Here is a 21121-nt window from a genome sequence, read left to right on the forward strand (position 1 = left end):
TTCTGCCGACAATATATAATGCATCCTACGGTCGACAAAGATAGACGGAGAGCCAATAGACACGCACATAAACACAAACTCAGCGCGTCACCAATTACCATCACCGCTAGAGAGGTTGAGGACGCCATTGGTCGCGCTAAACCATCCAAAGCAGTGGGCCCAGACGGCATAGCCATGCCGATGCTTAAAAACCTAGGGAAAGAGGGTTTCAAATATTTAGCGCATGTCTTCAACCTGTCTCTTTCCACCTTTGTCATACCCGAGAAATGGAAAATGGCCAAGGTGGTCCCGCTACTAAAGCCTGGGAAACCAGCTAACGTAGGTGAGTCATATCGTCCGATATCTCTCCTATCGCCAGTGGCAAAGACGCTTGAAGCCATTTTGCTCCCTTATTTCCAAGCACATTTGCAGCTAGCCCCTCATCAGCATGGCTTCAGAAAACTCCATAGCACTACCTCCGCGCTAAATGTCATTAGCACCCAGATAAATTGCGGTTTGAATCAATATCCCCACCATAGAACAGTACTCGTAGCGTTAGACCTATCAAAAGCTTTTGATACGGTCAACCATGGCTCGTTACTGCAAGACCTGGAAGGGTCCACCCTTCCCCCATGTCTTAAAAGGTGGACCGCAAATTATCTGGGTGGTCGGCAGGCATCGGTGCAATTCAGAAACGAAACATCAAAACAAAGGAGAATTAAACAAGGGGTGCCACAGGGTGGTGTTCTACATATCTAAGCTACCTTCACCACCGGAAGGAGTCACAATCGTTTCCTACGCCGATGACTGCACAATAATGGCCACAGGCCCAGGCCCAAAGATCGATGAGCTATGCAATAAAATAAACGGCTATCTCCCTGATCTCTCCAGTTTTTTCGCCTCGCGAAACCTGGCATTGTCACCGACTAAATCTTCCGCGACCTTATTTACACCATGGACGCCCCAAATGTCGACCATATTGAACATCCACGTCGATGGCACTACGCTACCGACTGTCCTACACCCCAAAATCTTGGGTGTGACGTTTGATTAGGATCTACATTTTGGTGCGCACGCAACCGCAATTGTTCCAAGAATTCAGAGCCGTAATAAAATCCTCAAATCCCTTGCTGGCAGTACCTGGGGAAAAGATAAAGAAACGCTCTTGACCACATACAAAGCAATTAGCCAGCCGATTACGTGCTACGCGTCACCCATATGGTCGCCAAGCCTAAAAACCACCCACTGGAAGAAACTACAGGCCTGCCAAAATACTGCTCTCAGAATCGCCACGGGCTGTCTTCTTATGTCCCCAGAACACCATCTGCATAATGAGGCGAGAATACTCCCCATCAGGGAGAGAAATGAGATGCTGACCAAACAGTTTCTGTTGAATACCCAGAAACCTGGGCATCCCAACGGACATCTGATTGACGAACCAGCACCGCCTAGGGGCCTAAGGAGTCATCTCCGTAAGCATTTTGAGGAAATACGGCACCTGAGAACCCAGCCGTATGAAGCGGAAAAACACAAGCAGGTCCTTGGTGAACTCCATAGACAGGCGTCGGACCTTTATGTCGGGAATTGCCCGGTGAATCCAGTACTTGAAGAAAAATATCCAGAACTCGCAGAAGAGGAACGCATACTCCCCAGGGAAACGCGTGTCACTCTTGCTCAACTTCGTTCTGGATACTGTAACAGGTTAAACTCTTACCTATCCAGAATTAACCCCGACATACAAAATGTATGCCCTGCTTGCAATGTGTCCCCACATGACACCAACCATCTCTTTAATTGTAATGTGGAACCAACGCCTCTAACACCCCTTTCCTTATGGTCCACCCCTGTTGAAATGGCAAGTTTTCTTGGACTCCCGTTAGAGGATATTGATGACAATTTGTGATCGGTCGCGGCTATTAGGTGGGGCGAGCATTGCTACAACAACAACAACAACAACAACTATATATACCACCATATATATACTATATATACCACCGATCTTTATGATATTTTCAGACAACAATATATGCTATATACGTAAGCATTCGCTGAAATTTGAAGCCTCTAGCTCTTAAAATAGGGCAGTAATTACGAAAAGTTCCTTATCTGAACAATCGGTTGTGGGGGATATATACTATATATACGACCGATCTCATAAATTTTTTCAGGCAACAATATGTTCAATATACGAAAGTATATGGTGAAGTTTGAAGCTTCAATCTGTTAAATTGGGTAAGATATTACAAAAATCCTCTTTTTCTGAAAAATCGGTTGTATGGAGGATATATGCTATAGTGGTCCGATCCGGTCGGTTCCGACAAATGTCTAATCGGACACCCAAATACACCTGCTCACCAAATTTTATCAAGATATCTCAAAAATTGAGGGACTAGTTTGCATACAAACAGACAGACGGACAGACGGACATGGCTAAAACAACTCAGCTCTTCAACCTGATTATTTCGGTATACTTAATGGTGGGTCTATCTATTTTCCTTTAAGGACTTACAATTTTCGGTTTCGTGACGAAATTAATATACCATTTCATTTTCATGAAAGGTATAAAAAGCTATGTACATATAGTTCAGGTGTCCCGAAGACTATACATAGATATTAACCATCCTATTATTGAAATCCACAGGTAAAAAGTCATAGACTTAAAATAACGCTTTAAATTACCATAATTGTACATTTTTGGACAGTTGAAATATGGAAAAAATGGGATGCAATCTCAATGAAGAAACCGGCTTATTCGAGGACCTCAACAGTGATAGCGGTCAAAATATGGAAGCAACGGAATGCTTCCTTAACGAAGAGACTGGATTATTTTATATACCAGAGGATAACCCGAAATAATACAGTATCCTTACCAAAGAAGTCAAGACCTTCATCGTCTGTATCCGTATTCTTGCCAAAGGAGCCAAGACCAACAAGGTCTGATTCTGTTTTAAAGTGGCTGGATATACTACCAAAGATACCTAGTCACTATTGCAGAGCAACGTCTAATCGTATTTATGTGGAGGATATATTTAAATCTAAAACGCATATACATAAAATATACACTGAATAGTGTAGCAGCAATAAGGAGGTTCCTGTTATGCGAAAAAAGTTTTGTGAAGATCTAAACTCCCATAAAATATCTATATTCAAGCCCAGGAAGGACCAGTGCGACACTTGTGTTGGATATAAAGAGGGCAATGTTACCGTTTCCAATTATGAATTACATATTGCCAAAAAAATGAAGCTACGGAAGCAAAAAATTGGGCTTTAGAAAAGATGTCAGCTGAAACTTTAGTATTGACAATGGGCATGCAGAGTGTGTTGCTCTGTCCAAAACTCCTTGTTTCAGAACAATACTATAAAATGAAGCTAGCAGTACATAACTTTTCGATTTATTTAAAAAATACCAAAGATGTATATTTGTACGCATGGCATGAATGCGACGGCGGTGTAACAGCTAACAATATAACGAGTTGTATTGTACACTTTTTAAAGGAATATACCACTTCATATAAACAAGTGAGAAGAAGATGATATCCGATGGATGCATGTACCAGAACAAAAATAGAATACTTAGCAGTGCCTTAGCAAACCTATCATCAGGAGGTGGCTTGGAAATAGAGCAAATAATTTTAGAAAGAGGGCATACTATGATGGAGGTTGACAGCGTCCACTCTACATTAGACAACATGTTTAGGCCACCCATTTATTCCCCAATGGACTATGTAAGTCGTATGAGGCAGGCAAGGCCTTTACAACCTTATATTGTTAATTATTTAGAGTACACTTTTTTTTTAAATTATGAAAAAGTTCCAAGTAAGCTTTCAAGTATAATACCAGGTAAAAAATCTGGGGAAGCCACTGTCAGCGATATCAGAGGATTACTTTATATAAATGGCGAAGTTAAGTTTAAGTTACGTCATACCGAAACCGTCATACCCCTAAAATCACCTGCCTTGCAGACTCAAGATAAACCTAAGTCGTTGTATGATGGTCCAATAAAAATTGACCAATCTAAATACAGTAGCCTACAATCGTTAAAACAATACATGCACAAAGACTTCCATTCATTTTATGATAGTTTATCTCGATAAAAACTTTGTATTAATATTTTATGCAATTGACTGTGTTACGCATCTGTTATTAAACTATAAATCTATATTAAGACTCATATGCATATATGTACGTGCATACATATGTATCTAATATAAACTGAATTATTTGCCTATTAAAATTACAACCTTAATATTTTTAATTCCATTTAAAAGAATTAGCGAAGAATTGTATACACAACTTTCACGATTTCTTACCCCCACTAGCAAATTGAAATAATTTGTAAAAAGAGCTATGTGTTGTAAAACGGCGCAAATGCTTCATGCAAAGTGGTTGGTCAAAAAAAGAAAAAAAAATTGCAAAGTCTATTACATATGTGTAGTATCATTAGTTAACAATGGAAACTAGAAAAAATATTCTCTAGGATCACCAGGAAACGGTTTTTTTGCTCTCCTAAAAAGTTGCTGAAAAACGTATAGCTCTTTTTGTTGGCGCAGCGACGATATGTACATACATATTGTAACGATTTTGCTTGCAAATCCTCTTATGTGCAATCCTCTGCTAAGTTCGTATCGCTAAACTGTTGAATAAATAACTCCAATATTGAATAATGGAAAAATGGCCTTTATTGAAGTACTTCACAATAACACTTATACTTTGCTACTCGCTGGCTTAATAACCAAACTGATTGATAACTCAAATTAAACTCTACTATTGGCCGCCAGATCGCGTGCTTAATCAATAACTGATTGATTGGTCAACTCAAACTGAATTACATTTTACTCGCTTGTGCCGCTTTTATAGTTTACGCAGCATACATCTAGGCTCTTCTATTTCCAGAACTTACCAACTATTTCGAGTGTTTATAGTTCTCATATAGTTTCTACTTGTTTACAATTTTCTACTTTTCAGCGTCTCTCAGATGTATGTGAGTTTGTAGTTTACAGTCTCTCGCACACACATAGGCGTATAAGTAAATGCATCTGTGTGTGACATCTCTCGGCTGCCTTATATATGTGTATACATGATTTGATTATTGACGTGAACATCGCTTAGCATCGCCTTAGTGATGGTATAGCTTAGGGATGCTAATATCCGTGACACTGCCCTCCACCTAAGTCTGATCGTCCCGATCAGACAAATCTCTCGATCTAAACGCTGCTAGCATCGCCAAATGTACCACTCTTCTACTCCGTGGTTTCTCAATGCTTTGTATGCGGTAGATGGTATCACTGATCTTCTTCACAACCTTGTACGGGCCTTCCCAACTGCACCGAAATTTGGATGGAACACCTTTCCGCCGGTGAGGGTTGTATAACAGTACCAAATCTCCCGCCAAGAAACCTTTCGAATTATTTTCCTTGTCGTACCTGTGTTTCATCTTACTACTCATTATCCTGGATCGTTCCCTCGCACTCTGTTGCTTGACCAATGAAGAACTACTTCGCAGAGCTTGCGCTGGACGGATTTCCTTTGCATAATCAGTATCGTTCCGACGCTTCACAACAGTAGTGTGCCTTGGCTTGAAACCACCCTTGCATTCTTTCTTCGTTTCAGTACGTCCGTTAGGGCTTTTCAATGCCAGTGTTTCTCTCACAGGTACCTTCGGTTTTGATTTGTTTGGCCCATTTGTTCCATCAACCTTTACCTTTGAATTTCGTGGCCTTCGTCGAGTCTTCTCCACCAGTACTCGATTACTGCTGAACCCTTTTTCCAAACTAAAGTTAAGTGGCACATCTTGGTTCTCATAACACATCACCCTTCTCTGCATATCGATCTTGATGTCATGGTCAACCAAGAAATCCACTCCCAATATAACTTCATCAACAATCTCCGCCACAACAAATTTGTGTAGAACCATGACCTTCCCAATCAATACTTCACATATCACTTCTCCCTGAACTTGGTTATACTCGCCAGTGACCGTACGCAACTTTGCTCCAGGTAACGGTTTTACTCTCCTGTTGACCAAGTCAGATCGGATCAAGGAATGAGATGCGCCCGTATCTACAGTCAGTACTCGTTCTTTGCCATCCACATTCCCTCTGACGGTAAGACTGCTTGATTTCCTTCCAATTTGCGACACAGATATCACAGGGCATTCAATAGCTGGATCTAGCTCTCTACCTCTTACTCGCTCTTGCTCATCTCCTCCAGCTTTGCGTTTACGGCCACCCACATTGTTGGAACTATTAAGACCAAGATCGCAATGACGTGCTATGTGACCGGACTTCCCGCATTTGAAGCATTTGATAACTTTTTCACTTCGCTTTTGCGATCCTTTCAGTGCCTCCAATATTGCGTCTACCCACTCTGGCCTTTCTACTTCCACACGGCGTGCTTTGAAAACTGGCTTACACAGAAGCGACGCCGTTTCCTGAATCAGAGCTTGTGACACCGTTTCTGCGAATGTTGGCTTTGGGTTCGCGTATGTGGCTCGCTTCGTTTCGACGTCCCTTATGCCATTTATAAAGCTCTGAATCTTCACTCTTTCCGTGTATTCCACGGGTGCATCCGCATTTGCAAGATGAGCCAATCTTTCAATGTCCGAAGCAAACTCCTGCAAAGTCTCGTTAGCTTTTTGGTAGCGGTTTTGCAATTCTATTTGAAATATCTGTTTCCTGTGTTCGCTTCCGTATCGCCGTTCTACAGCAGCCATCAGTGCGTCATAACTGTTCCGTTCGTACTCTGGAATAGTCTGTAAGATTTCGGCAGCTGGTCCTTTCAATGCTACGAAGAGTGCGGCAACTTTATCTTCCACATTCCAGTTGTTCACTGCTGCGGTCTTCTCAAACTGTAGCTTAAAGACCTGGAAAGGAACAGAACCGTCAAAGGATGGTGTTTTTACCTTTGAATTACTAGTTGAAACTGCTGGGCGATTCAGTTGCAACTGCTCGATACGTCCTCTCAAAGCATCCACCTCGGCCTCGATTTTTTCTTCAAACTGTAAAATTTTTGCATCTTGCGCCTCCAACTTCGAGGAAATACGTCCTTCTTGCTCTTCCAGTTGAGCAGAGATCTGCGATGATATCTGTGCTGAAATTTGAGCCGACATTTCGGATATCCGTGCCTCTTGTGCTTCAATCTTCGCTGTTATACGGTTCTCCTGCGATTCCAGCTGAGATGACATTTGCGACGACATTTCGGATATACGCGTTTCTTGTGCTTCCATCTGGGATACCATATACGTCTTCTGTTCTTCTAGTTGAGATGACATATACGTTTTCTGTTCTTCTAGTTGAGATGCCACTGTCGATGTTTGAGCAGATATTGCAGCCAAAATCATGTTCAAGTCTGTGTTCGCCATTGTCTGCGGTGTTTCTTCGATTTTTGTTATTTCCTCGCCATCAAGATGAAAGTCATACTCTTCCACATCAATTCCTTCTCCTTCCATTGCCTCTCGTAGCCGTGCCTGAAGTTCAAGTTTAACGCCGCTTGTATTCAATCCACGGCTCTCCAACTCCTTCTTTAGTTGCTGGATCTTCAATTCACTGAACTTTGCCATGTCCTTGTTGTCCTCTGGAATTTATTCAACAATCCCACTTCTGACACCAATTGTAACGATTTTGCTTGCAAATCCTCTTATGTGCAATCCTCTGCTAAGTTCGTATCGCTAAACTGTTGAAAAAATAACTCCAATATTGAATAATGGAAAAATGGCCTTTATTGAAGTACTTCACAATAACACTTATACTTTGCTACTCGCTGGCTTAATAACCAAACTGATTGATGACTCAAATTAAACTCTACTATTGGCCGCCAGATCGCGTGCTTAATCAATAACTGATTGATTGCTCAACTCAAACTGAATTACATTTTACTCGCTTGTGCCGCTTTTATAGTTTACGCAGCATACATCTAGGCTCTTCTATTTCCAGAACTTACCAACTATTTCGAGTGTTTATAGTTCTCATATAGTTTCTACTTGTTTACAATTTTCTACTTTTCAGCGTCTCTCAGATGTATGTGAGTTTGTAGTTTACAGTCTCTCGCACACACATAGGCGTATAAGTAAATGCATCTGTGTGTGACATCTCTCGGCTGCCTTATATATGTGTATACATGATTTGATTATTGACGTGAACATCGCTTAGCATCGCCTTAGTGATGGTATAGCTTAGGGATGCTAATATCCGTGACAATATTTTGTATTTATTTGAGTATTTATCCTGGCACTACAATTTTTACAAAATTATTTTATAGTACCAGTCAGGAATGTAAAAGTGAATTACAATAATAATAATAACAATGTAAATAATTAAATTAATTATGTGAAAATTACTTATTACAAAAAAACTTAAAAGTAAAGTATCATACAAAGTAGAAAAGACAATAGATTTAAATTAAATAAAACCTGATCCAACAAAAAGTTATAGGGTAGGTTATCTTTTATAATTATGTTATTATTCGCTATCATCATTTTCATTCGATGAGTCACTTGTGGAATAGTCATGAGCATCAGCAACACTACTGTGAAAGCTTGAAACAACTGGGGTATTCATTGACTCCTCAACATTATCGGGGGACAGTAAATTTAAGACTTCTGAGGTCAGACTTTTAAATTTTTTCTTAGGTATCTCCCTAAAACTGTTAACTAAAGGATCCGATGTTATAAGCAACATATTCATAAGATCTCTATTCGTGGCTTCACTTGACTGCTTTTGTGTTATCATCCCTGAATCGTCTCAAATCTTTGTTACGGGCTTCCTGTGCTTCCTCAGAAAGTTGACCAATAGGTAAAATTGCTGATTTTGTAATATCAGTACTATGCACTAAGATTTTATGAACTGTAACAGGCATATTAAATCATGGATAGAGATCTATGTAATGTTTTTTAGTCTCGACCGCAAATTTTTCAAATCTTTGGATATTTATATTGTACCCAGATGCTAATGCGCGAAGGAGAGTGTCGATTTTTTTGATAAGCGTTACATCCAATCCCGTTATCTCAGCACTAGCCTCAGAATTTTCGAAAAACCTACGAGCAGTGTTGCTGTTATTGGTATTGCCGAAACCTGGTTTTGGTTTATCTACTATCAATCCAAGTACACTTTTAAATTTATTCTGGATTTCGTTGGAACGTAGCTTTACACTCTCTTTATCTGACTCATTCCTAAGCTGCCATTTTTTTACTTCGAGGCGATAACTTATGTGAAGCAAGCATTCAAAACATCTTATCCATGCATGGAGAGTAGACAAACCAAAACCAAGATTATGTCGGTTAGGCGTAAAGTTCCGTAACTCATTATTGATATCTTTTGGAGTGGTACCACAAATATAACACTTTTGTGCGGAAGAAGTTTCAGTCAAAGCATTGCAAACTTTTCCGTCAATCATTGTTAGAAGCATATTGTGATTTACGGAAACTTCGTATTCTTCGAGCATGTTCTTTGTTGGCAACAACGCATTTATTTTCTCTAAAACTTTGTTCGTTTCAAAAACAATAAAATCTTTTGTTTCTTTAGAAAAAATAAATTTAATTGAACGACAATACATGGTAGAAGAAGGTCGAGGATTCTGCCAAACAATGTTACCTTTTTCATCCTGTAATTGAAGAGGAACGAAAGAAAATATAAACAAAAACTCATCAGTGTCAGAACTGCATGTAAACTTTTGCTTATATGTGCTATGGCCAGAGCTTCCATCGCAACCCCACTTGCTGATTAAAGTATACGTCAAGTTTTTAGGTAATAAACTAACAAAAACTTCTTGATTTGCTAAAACTCAACAGTTTTATCTAATACGGACTGGACTTTAATTTCCGGACGTGTTTCACACACATCAATTTCATTTGGATAGCATTCTGCCTTAGCTTTTCTTAGACTATAAAATGATGGATAAACCTTATGGCCTGCCTTGATGCTCCACTTCCGAGTCGGTTTGTGCCCATGAGTCGTCGACTTGCTATCTACGTAGTATGCTAAAGCTTCTACATTGCTCAAGCATCTTGCATCTGGCTCACATGTCATCTTTTTACCGGATATTTGAGTGGTTTCCTGTGATTTTTTTATAATGTTAGCAACATTTCTGTCTCCGGACATACGCTTTGATACTTCTGCCGCATAAAGTAACTCGCCAGGACTTCTAGATTGCAAGAGGTCATCCACTCGACGCCGTTTGGTTTTTTCACTGCAGCTAACAAAGTCCTTCTTTCGTCTTCCGGGGCCGGGGTTACCTGAAGAAGTGGTTGGTTGGTATGATGGCAACTTTGAATCCACCGTTATTGTAAATGTAAAGTCTGGACCCGGACACTCCGAGTTTTTATTCAAAAATCGCTCCTTATGTCTTCCAGAAGTGTTCCACTTTTGATCCAACTACGATGAATGTGCCGATATTTGTAAGCTTAAACTTTTTATCGAATACTCGGCTGCTTCGCTTAAATCGTACATAAGTACAACAAAACTACTAAATAATTCTTTATATCTGGTTTCCTTCGAATGTTGAACCCAAATATCAAAAAACTCCGTTATTGGTACGGTTATAACTAAACTGCTTTGTGTTGTTGATTTTCCGACAGGGTGAATAGTTGATGATTCTTGTGTTGCCATCTTAAGTGTCGTTGATTGTTCTGATTTGTTATCAGTTGTGCAGTATTTATATTACATTCAGGTATTGGCGTAGATGCCCAAATGGGGTTGTTTTGTGTAACGTTCCTGTGTGGTTATACCTGCGTTAGGATTGCTTTGTATGTACCTGTTTTTATGCCTTGGTGACTGGTGCGGTAGGTTGTGGCAGGTTGAAGTCAGTGAGCTTCTCCTTTTTGCTTTTGGTGTGCTCTTGTTGACCTTGCGCGTTTATTTTTGTGCGTTTTATGGCTACGTGTTTGTTCCCCGTACCTGGGAGTTGGTTTTGCCGTTTGTGGATCAGCTTTAAAGGTTCAAATATCTCGTCGGAGCTGGTACGTACATACATCCTATTTTATATGTAGAGAAAACTAAAAAAACTAAAAAAAAAATTAAAAATAGATGTGCAAAGAATTCGCAATGGTTTTTTCTTTCGACTATTAGAGAATACTTGCGACTATAACATATGTAAAATTTAGCCCGGATGTCCGCGGATGTATGTAACTTGTTTGTCCCTAAAGTTAAAAATATAGAGAAAAAATACCTTTTCTTCTTAATAACGGATTGTTAAATATATTGAAAATACTCTAATTGCAAAAGATTTACTATTAAAAAATTTTACTTCGAGCTTAGAATCCATCAAAAAAATTATATAAAAGTGTACACATAAAAGAAATATGAAGCTTAATATTCAACACGAATTTTGCAAATTAATCAATGCATTTTACGGCCACTCCTGCCTTCTTACTTCAATTACTCAATGCATATGAGCAAAAATATCAAAAAAAAGCAAAAATCCCGTTATTTTGCTTGTTTTCTTTCATTTCTCATTACACTTTTCTTGGAATAAGAACTTTGTTTTTGTCCAGCTAGCTTGTTCTACACGAAACACTGTGCAATGGTTTATATTTAATACTATTTTACACTTACTTGTATTTATTTAATCTTTATTCGTATTTTTAGGTGAAAAATTTGAGTGGAAACTGGTAAGGTGGTTGCGGTATGCAAAAAAGGAACCTGAGCTGATACGGTACAAATATTCTCTTGACATAGACGATTCATTCAAGGAGTTGAATATAAGTGCACGGTGCAAAAGAAATCAAAACACCGAACTCTCAAAATGTTATACAGGTTCTCTTCCGATTTCTGTAAACAAAGAGCGCGATTTACGATATGTTGCCATTGATCAAACCAGAGTTGCATAACTTTTACCAAATATTAAAGTGGAAGGACAACACGAAGTTGAAATAGATTAAGATTTGGATGAAGTTGAAGAAAATAAATTTTAGTTGAATCAATGGAAATTAAAACAATTATCAATGTATTATTATATGCATGTACATTTCAAGATTATTTGATTAAATCATTTTATTTTCTTTCCTATTATACGTTATATATGTGTTTTCTTCTGATTTTTTGGTTTATTTTGTCTATTACTATTAAAAAGGAATTTTAGATTCTTCACTGAAGTCGATTTTCTTCCAATATTCTGTTTGCAGAAGTAACCTAAGTCTGAGAAACAGTAAAAAGGAGATAAAAGGTCCCAGATACACATGATTTTAGGCAGATTTGGCAATTCGTTAAGTACATATTAAGAAACTCATCGAAACTTTTACTGACGGATTGGCAGGCCTAGCAATAGAGCATGCCAGCTACCTGATAGCGTTTTTGTAAGTAAAATTTTTTTTAAGAAGCTGTAGTTTCTTGGGTCACTCGTTGTGGGCGACACTATGTTTTTGCATATCACAGAGGAATGATGTCTTCGAGAAGTTGTAAACGAGCGGCTAATTCGTTTTGCTATATATGTGGCGAATGTATTAAAAGAAGACAAAAAAAGTTTGATTTAACTAAAAACACAAGGATTTGCGAGACCTACCTAGCCTACTTCGGTCTACTTTTTAAAAACCAGGACAAAAAATGGGCTCCACATGTTTCATGAAACTCTCTTTTTTATTGTACTGTTTTATATATATGTAATCTGGCATCCCAATGCATGCACTGTGAGAAGGCAACCCTACGTCGTAAACATGAGAAGAGAGATAGAGAACGAATAACGAAACAGTCAGTCATAAGAGATAAGTGGTCAGCCGAACATCAGCAGTATCAGCCGTATTTTACAAAACTTCTTAAATCTTTAATTTGACTCTGAATTTGTCTTAAATATTATTCTACTTAAAATTGAACTGAATTACTTTACTGTACAATATATAATTTTCATTATATAAACATTTTTATTCACAAATCAAACTCTTTTGATTTACATGGGGGCTCAACCGCTCAACCAAGCAGACAAATTTCTGGTGAAGCAGCATGTTACATTCAAATAAAAAGCAGCGTGGGAAGAACAAGAAACCAAGTTCGAGCACAAAAAGTGAAGAAGTGTGTATCCAAAGCGAAGCGAACGACACTTTTAAAATACAACGGCGTAAAGTAGGTGAGAAAGACGAAAACGACGAACAGCTGAACGCGCAGGGCAACAGTAGCATACTTGAATCTACTCCGTGTGTAGCAAGCAGAGCACGCAACAGCGCAGGCAGCAGCGCAGTTGAAGCAGCAATGGACAACGAACGAGAAAAACGAAACAACAGCTTTGAATCAGACGAAGAAAATACAAATACGTTCTAGTGAGTTGGCAGAACTAATCAAAGTACTCGCTGAAAAATTAGAAAAAGACGATAAAAACAAAAGCAAAAATAATGTTACCGTGGAAAGTTTTCTAAAATTATACCGGATTTCGATGGCATTTCGATACCAGTTAATCAATGGATACGCAATTTCCATGATAACGCAGAAGCATACGAATTAAGTGCAAGACAAAAATATGTAAATGGTCGTAATAAAATGGTAGGTACGGCAATATTGTTCTTAGAAACCACCACTGTTTATGATTACGAATCGTTGTGTGCAGTATTACGAGAAGAATTCGAGCAGAAGTTGAGTAGCGCTGAAATACATAAGCAGCTGCGCTGTCGAAAAAAACGTACTTCTGAGAAATTTCACGATTATGTTTTGCAAATGCGAAAAATTGCGGCGCTTGGAGAAATAGAAGATGAGGCTGTCATAAGTTACATAGTTGATGGCATAGATGTGCGAGACGATTTGAAATTTCCTCTATATAGTGCAACGACGTTTAAAGAATTACGGAAAAGGTATGAATTAGTAGAAACGATGATAAAAAATGGTTCATCAAACAGACACCGGCAAAATACACAAATAAGTATGCACGAACAATCGGAGAAAGACATTAAGGTGGAGCGTAAACAATCGCACTGCTATAATTGTGGGTCTGCTCAACATAAAAGGGCAGAGTGCAAAGAAGAAACAAAGTGTTTCAAATGTAATGGCGTAGGGCATATGGCGAAGCAGTGTACAAATGCCAAGCCTACTGTCAATATGGTGGTAAATCAGGCACGTACCAAAACAATTAAAGTTAATGGTATTTCTGTACCTTGCCTGATAGACACTGGCGCGGATGTCTCTCTTATGCGCAAGAGGAAATACGTGGAAATTTTTAAAAATCAGCAACTACAAAAGTGCGTTGTAAAGCTATTTGGATTAGGTAACGTTGCTACGTCAGCATTGGGTGAAATAGTAACACAGGTCCAGGTTGATGAGCTAATTACCACACATACATTTTTAGTCGTAGAAGATAGCAAACTAAGCGTTGATATGATAGTTGGATATGATTTTCTACAAAAGTTTCTGGTCACTATGAATGGTGGCAACTTCAAGTTTTCACGGTTAGACGAAAAACCAGAGGAATGCGAAGCTGGTTAGAATATTTTTAACGTAGCTTGTAATGAAGTAGAAATAAATGTAGATCAAAAATACAATGCAGCTGTTATGAAGTTGATAAAAAATTATAAGCCGGTGAGTAATCCAAAAGGTTCTCCTATAAAACTATGTATTATACCCAATGAAAGTACAATCAGCTTTCGTGAAAACCCCAGTCGGGTTTCAGCGAGTGAACGATAATTTATAAGAAAGCAAGTAGACGAATGGCTGCATCAGAGAATTGTTAGGGAGTCATGCTCTGATGTTGCAAGTAAAGTTGTACTGGCCAAAAAGAAAGACGGTAGCTACAGGCTTTGCGTAGACTTTCGCAAGCTGAATTCTCTTGTCCTTAAAGATAGATTTCCAGTACCAGTAGTAGAGGAGGTGATCGAAAAGATGCAGAGTGCTAGATATTTTTCGGTCATGGACCACGTTGAGGTTGAAGAACAAAGCCGAAAATATACAGCGTTTACAACGAAAAAGGGCCTTTTTGAATTTAATAAAGCACCGTTCGGCTTTTGTAACTCCCCAGCAGTATTTGTACGTTATGTAAATCATATTTTTCAGCAACTGATAAACGAAGGCATCATGGAAATCTATATGGATGATATCGTTGTATTTGGAAACACGGCAGAGCAGTGGTTAGAAAATATGGATCGCGTTCTGCGGCAAGCTGAGCAGTTTGGTTTAGAAATCAACTGGACAAAATGTCAATTTTTAAAACAAAGAGTAACTTTTTTGGGTCACGAGATAGAAGACGAGCGGGTCTGGCCAAGTCAAGAGAAAGTAAAAGCTGTGAAGAAATTTCCTTTGCCAAAAAACATTAGAGGTGTTCAGGCATTTCTCGGATTGACGGGTTATTTTCGTAAATTTGTTCATAACTATGCTGTAATCGCTAGACCGTTGACATCGTTGTTGAAAAAAGAGGCTGAGTTTAAAATTGGGAATGAACAGATACAAGCTTTCGAGAAATTAAAATCAGCACTTTTGGAAGAGCCAGTACTTAAAAATTTTCGTCAAGACTTAAAAACACAGTTGTACGTTGACGCATCAAAATATGGCTTTGGGGCCACATTGCTACAACAACACGAAAATGGGTGGCACCCAGTGTTTTACTGGAGCAAGAAGACATCGCAGCAAGAGGAAAAATTGCATAGTTACCTTTTAGAAGTAAAGGCAGCCTAGTTAGCAACGAAAAAACTACGTCATTATTTAATGGGTATAGAATTTGATCTGGTTACTGATTGTTCAGCTTTTAAACACACCACGAAGAAGAAAGATATTCCACCTGAGGTTGTACAAATGTTGATGTATCTTCAAGACTTCAACTATAAAACAGAACATCGTGCGGGAAACAGGATGAAGCACGTTGATACTTTAAGTCGCTTTCCTGTCATGATGGTAGTGTCAGAGATTCACGCACAAATACGCCGAGCACAGCAGAAAGACGAACATTTAACAGCAGTTGCGGAAATTCTGAAACACCATCAGTATAAAGACTATCAAATAAGAAATAATTTAGTATACAAGCAAGTTGAAGGAGAACATTTGTTGGTGGTGCCTAAACTCATGGAGAAAGAAGTTATTGCAAAAGCTCACTGCTTCGGACACATGGGTACGCAAAAGACGATGCACCGGATAAGGCAGGATTATTACATACCACACTTAGAGAAAAAGGTGAATCAATACATCGCAAATTGTGTTGAATGTATTACACGTAACAGAAAGTTGGGCAAGCAGGAAGACTTTTTACACTGCATCGACAAGGGCGATACTCCACTTTCCACACTTCAAATCGATCACTTAGGTACACTAGATCCAACGGCAAAGAACTATAAATATATTTTGGCTATAGTGGATGGGTTTTCCAAGTATACGTGGATATACCCAACGAAGTCAACAGATGCGCAGGAAGTTGTCAAGCAGATGGAGGATTGGGTCGCTTTATTTGGTAATCCATTACGCATTATCAGTGACAAAGGCACAGCTTTTACGTCAAATTTATTTAAAGATTTTTGTTCAAAGAACAAAATCGAACACGTAGAATCAACAGCAGGAGTGCCGAGGGGAAATGGGCAAATCGAAAGGACGAATAGAGTCACACTATTGGTTTTGTCAAAAATTTCATCCGCAGAACCCTCGAAATGGTATAAATACACATCGCAGGTGCAGAAAGCTATAAATTCACACATTCATTCGTCAGCAAAGTTCAGTCCTTTCGAAATAATGTTTGGTGTAAAAATGCGCAATGAATGCGATCTCGAACTGATGCAAATTTTGAAAGATGAACTGCTATCGAGTTTACAAGATGAGCGTAACAAAATAAGGCAAGAAGCAAGATATCAAATCGAAAAGGCGCAAGAAAAATATAAGCAACAATTCGACAAGAAACGTAAAGGGCATCACGGATACCAATTGCATGACTTAGTAGCCATTAAGGTCACGCAATTTAAGACGGGGCAAAAGTTGGGTAGGAAGTATGCCGGACCTTACGAGATAACGAAAGTAAAGCGAAACGGCAGATACGATGTACAAAAAGCAGCAGAATTTATTGGTCCTAACAAAACATCAACAAGCGCTGACAACATAAAACTTTGGAGTTGTATTAATGAAAGCGATGATGACGATGGTGTAGAGGAGTCATCTGGGACAGATGACGAACAGAATGGCCGAGTGTAATCTGGCATCCCAATGCATGCACTGTGAGAAGGCAACCCTACGTCGTAAAACATGAGAAGAGAGATAGAGAACGAATAACGAAACAGTCAGTCATAAGGGATAAGTGGTTAGCCGAACATCAGCATTATCAGCCGTATTTTACAGAACTTCTTAAATCTTTAATTTGACTCTGAATTTGTCTTAAATATTATTCTACTTAAAATTGAACTGAATTACTTTACTGTACAATATATAATTTTCATTATATAAACATTTTTATTCACAAATCAAACTCTACTATCTACGTATATATAATTGAATAATAACAGAAATTGTTATGAAATGCTTTACGTTTTATTATAGTTTGGTACCAGGGTGAGAAAAGAGCCATGAGGTTTGCAGTGCCGAGGATTTGGAGGGAACCGAGTAATCACGACACTGATTGCTATTTTTGTGTAGTGAAACCACTGAAAGGGAAACGTTTAAGGAAAACAATATATACGGAACTACCATCGACATCCGCTCCAGTACCACATTCGAAACAAAATCCTGTACCTGATCCACCTGTGTTGGAAAAGCAACTATTCCCTCAAGGCAGCTTTCAAACACCGAGTTCATCTGCATCCATACATTCCGAATTTGTTCCCCAATTTGAACCAGGAATACCACATCTCATCACCTCTGAAGATCTCAATGACTTAATAAGAGACTTAAATCTATCAAAAGACAAAGCATCGCGGCTCAAACAACGAAATTTAGTTACTTCTGATGTTCGAATATCTCGGCAAAGAAAGCGTCATGAAGAATTTTCTTATTTCTACAGTAAGGAAGATGGACTCTGTTTTTGCTATGACGTGAGAGGTGTATTTGAAGCAATTGGTATTCCTTGTAATACAAATGAATGGCGCCTCTTTATCAACAAAAACTCTAAGCAGTTCTACTAAACAATGGGAACAAATTTCCATCTATTCCACTGGTACATTCCATACATCTCAAAGAAAATTATGACAGAAAGCATGATGGGGGACTATATTTGGACGTTAATAAGAGAAAATGTTACCGAATATGGCAGGAAAAGCAGGAAAAACATTTAAACTGTATTCTAAAACTAAATTTATAAGAATAAATCTTAAATTGACTTTTACTATACTAGAATAAATCAAATCTATGTAAAATTTTGATGAACTTTCATGTTTTTCGTTTTTCTCATTTTTTTCGAACAAAACCAAATCAAAAACTTTTTTATGTTCATATTCTTATTTCTGGGTGCAAAAGCAATAAAAACAAGTAAGGAAGGTTAAGTTCGGGTGTAACCGAACATTACATACTCAGTTGAGAGCCATGGTGGCAACATAAGGGAAAATAACCATGTAGGAAAATGAACCGAGGGTAACCCTAGAATGTGTTTGTATGACATGTGTATCAAATGAAAGGTTTTAATGAGTATTTTAAAAGGGAGTGATCCTTATTTCCATAGGTGGACGCCGTTTCGTGATATCGCCATAAAGGGGACCAGGGGTGACTCTAGAATGCGTTTGTACACTATGGGTGTCAAACGAAAGGTGTTAATAAGTGTTTTAAAAGGGAGTGGGCGTTAGTTTTATGGGTGGACGCCTTTTCGGGATATCGCCATAAACGTGGACCAGGGGTGACTCTAGAATGCGTTTGTACAATATGGGTATCAAATGAAAGGTGTTAATGAGCATTTTAAAAGGGCGTGGGCCTTAGTTCTATATGTGGACGCCTTTTCTAGATATCGCCATAAAGGTGGACCAGGGGTGACTCTAGAATTTGTTTGTACTATATGGGTATGAAATGAAAGGTGTTAATGAGTATTTTAAAAGGGAGTGGGCCTTATTTCTATAGGTGGACGCCTTTTCGGAATATCGTTATAAAAGTGGACCAGGGTTGACTCTAGAATGCGTTTGTACAATATGGGTATCAAACGAAAGGTGTTAATAAGTGTTTTAAAAGGGAGTGGGCGTTAGTTCTATGGGTGGACGCCTTTTCGGGATATCGCCATAAACGTGGACCAGGGGTGACTCTAGAATGCGTTTGTACAATATAGGTATCAAATGAAATGTGTTAATGAGTATTTTAAAAGGACGTGGGCCTTAGTTCTATAGGTGGACGCCTTTTCGAGATATCGCCATAAAGGTGGACCAGGGGTGACTCTAGAATTCGTTTGTACAATACGGGTTTCAAATGAAAGGTGTTAATGAGTATTTTAAAAGAGCGTGGGCCTTAGTTCTATAGGTGGACGCCTTTTCGAGATATCGCCATAAAGGTGGACCAGGGGTGACTCTAGAATTTGTTTGTACGATATGGGTATCAAATGAAAGGTGTTAATAAGTATTTTAAAAGGGAGTGGGCCTTAGTTCCACAGGTGGATGCCTTTTCGAGATATCGCCATAAAGGTGGGCCAGGGGTGACTCTAGAATTTCTTTGTACGATATGGGTATCAAATGAAAGGTGTTAATGAGTATTTTAAAAAGGAGTGGGCCTTAGTTCTATATGTGGACGCCTTTTCGAGATATCGCCATAAACGTGGACCAGGGGTGACTTTAGAATGTGTTTGTATGATATGGGTATCAAATTAAAGGTATTAATGAGGGTTTTAAAAGGGAGTGGCCCTTAGTTGTATATGTGAAGGCGTTTTCGAGATATCGACCAAAATGTGGACCAGGGTGATCCAGAACTTCATCTGTCGGGTACTGCTAATTTATTTATATATGTAATACCACGAACAGTATTCCTTCCAAGACTCCAAGGGCTTTTGATTTCGCCCTGCAAAACTTTTTCATTTTCTTCTACTTAATATGGTAGGTGTCACACCCATTTTACCAAGTTTTTTCTAAAGTTATATTTTGCGTCCATATTGGCGGCCACCGTGGTGTGATGGTAGCGTGCTCCGCCTACCACACCGTATGCCCTGGGTTCGAACCCCGGGCAAAGCAACATCAAATGACAGACGGTCGACTGTGTATAAAAACTGGGCGCGGCTTCAACCGATTTCGCCCTTTTTCACAGAAAACATTTATCGTCCTAGAATCTAAGCCTCTACCAAATTTCACAAGGATTGGTAAATTTTTGTTCGACTTATGGCATTAAAAGTATCCTAGACAAATTAAATGAAAAAGGGCGGAGCCGCGCCCATTTTGAAATTTTCTTTTATTTTTGTATTTTGTTGCACCATATCATTACTGGAGTTGAATGTGTAAGGCAATCCAGAAAACCACTTTGTGCTACTTTACTTTACTCTCACTTTTGAATTCACGACAAAGTAGCCAATGAACGACGATTCAAGAAAATATGAAATTATTAAAATGTTTTTAAATATTTGGCAGTTGAATTTTATTGTACAAAGAAAACGGAATAAATTAGTTGTTTTTCAATTGCGTTCAAATTAATGCGAAGAACCTTTTTCTTTTTCTTAACGGTCGTCCTTACAAATGTTGGCATAATTTACTTACATATATACTCTAAAGATATTAACTTTTCTTTTAAAATTCGAATTTAAAAAAAAATTTTTTTAAAAAGTGGGCGTGGTCGTTCTCCGATTTTGCTAATTTTTAGTAAGCAGACATATAGTAATAAGAGTAACGTTCCTGCCAAATTTCATCATGATATCTTCAACGATTGCCAAATAACAGCTTGCAAAACTTCTAAATTACCTTCTTTTATAAGTGGGTGGTGCCACGCCCATTGTCCAAAATTTTACCATTTTTCTATTCTGCGTCATAAGTTCAACTAATTTCCCAAGTTTCATCGCTTAATCCGTATTTGGTAATGAATTATCGCACTTTTTCGATTTTTCGAAATTTTCGATATCGAAAAAGTGGGCGTGGTTATTGTCCGATATCGCTCATTTTAAATAGCGATCTGAGATGAGTGCCCAGGAACCTACATACCAAATTTCATCAAGATACCTCAAAATTTACTCAAGTTATCGTGTTAACGGACAGACGGACGGACGGACGGACGGACATGGCTCAATCGAATTTTTTTTCGATACTGATGATTTTGATATATGGAAGTATATATCTATCTCGATTCCTTTATACCTGTACAACCAACCGTTATCCAATCAAAAT

At 38.5% G+C, this 21121-nt stretch overlaps 2 protein-coding genes across 3 annotated transcripts in view; one reads left to right on the plus strand and one right to left on the minus strand.

Moving 5' to 3' along the window:
- GABPI (zinc finger DHHC-type palmitoyltransferase GABPI) overlaps positions 1 to 11932 on the plus strand; it is a 327590-nt gene extending 315658 nt beyond the window's left edge. Inside the window, exon 4 of the mRNA XM_067766531.1 lies at positions 11559 to 11932. Within this exon, the coding sequence (XP_067622632.1) occupies positions 11559 to 11562 (4 nt within the window). The 3' untranslated portion in view covers positions 11563 to 11932. The remainder of the gene's footprint in view (positions 1 to 11558) is intronic.
- Positions 1 to 21121, minus strand: part of LOC137240373 (golgin subfamily A member 6-like protein 1) — a 304742-nt gene that overhangs the window by 251382 nt on the left and 32239 nt on the right. The window lies entirely within an intron of this gene.

Source organism: Eurosta solidaginis, chromosome 2 (genome assembly GCF_040869045.1).
Source record: "Eurosta solidaginis isolate ZX-2024a chromosome 2, ASM4086904v1, whole genome shotgun sequence".
NCBI classification, from domain to species: Eukaryota; Metazoa; Arthropoda; class Insecta; order Diptera; family Tephritidae; genus Eurosta; species Eurosta solidaginis.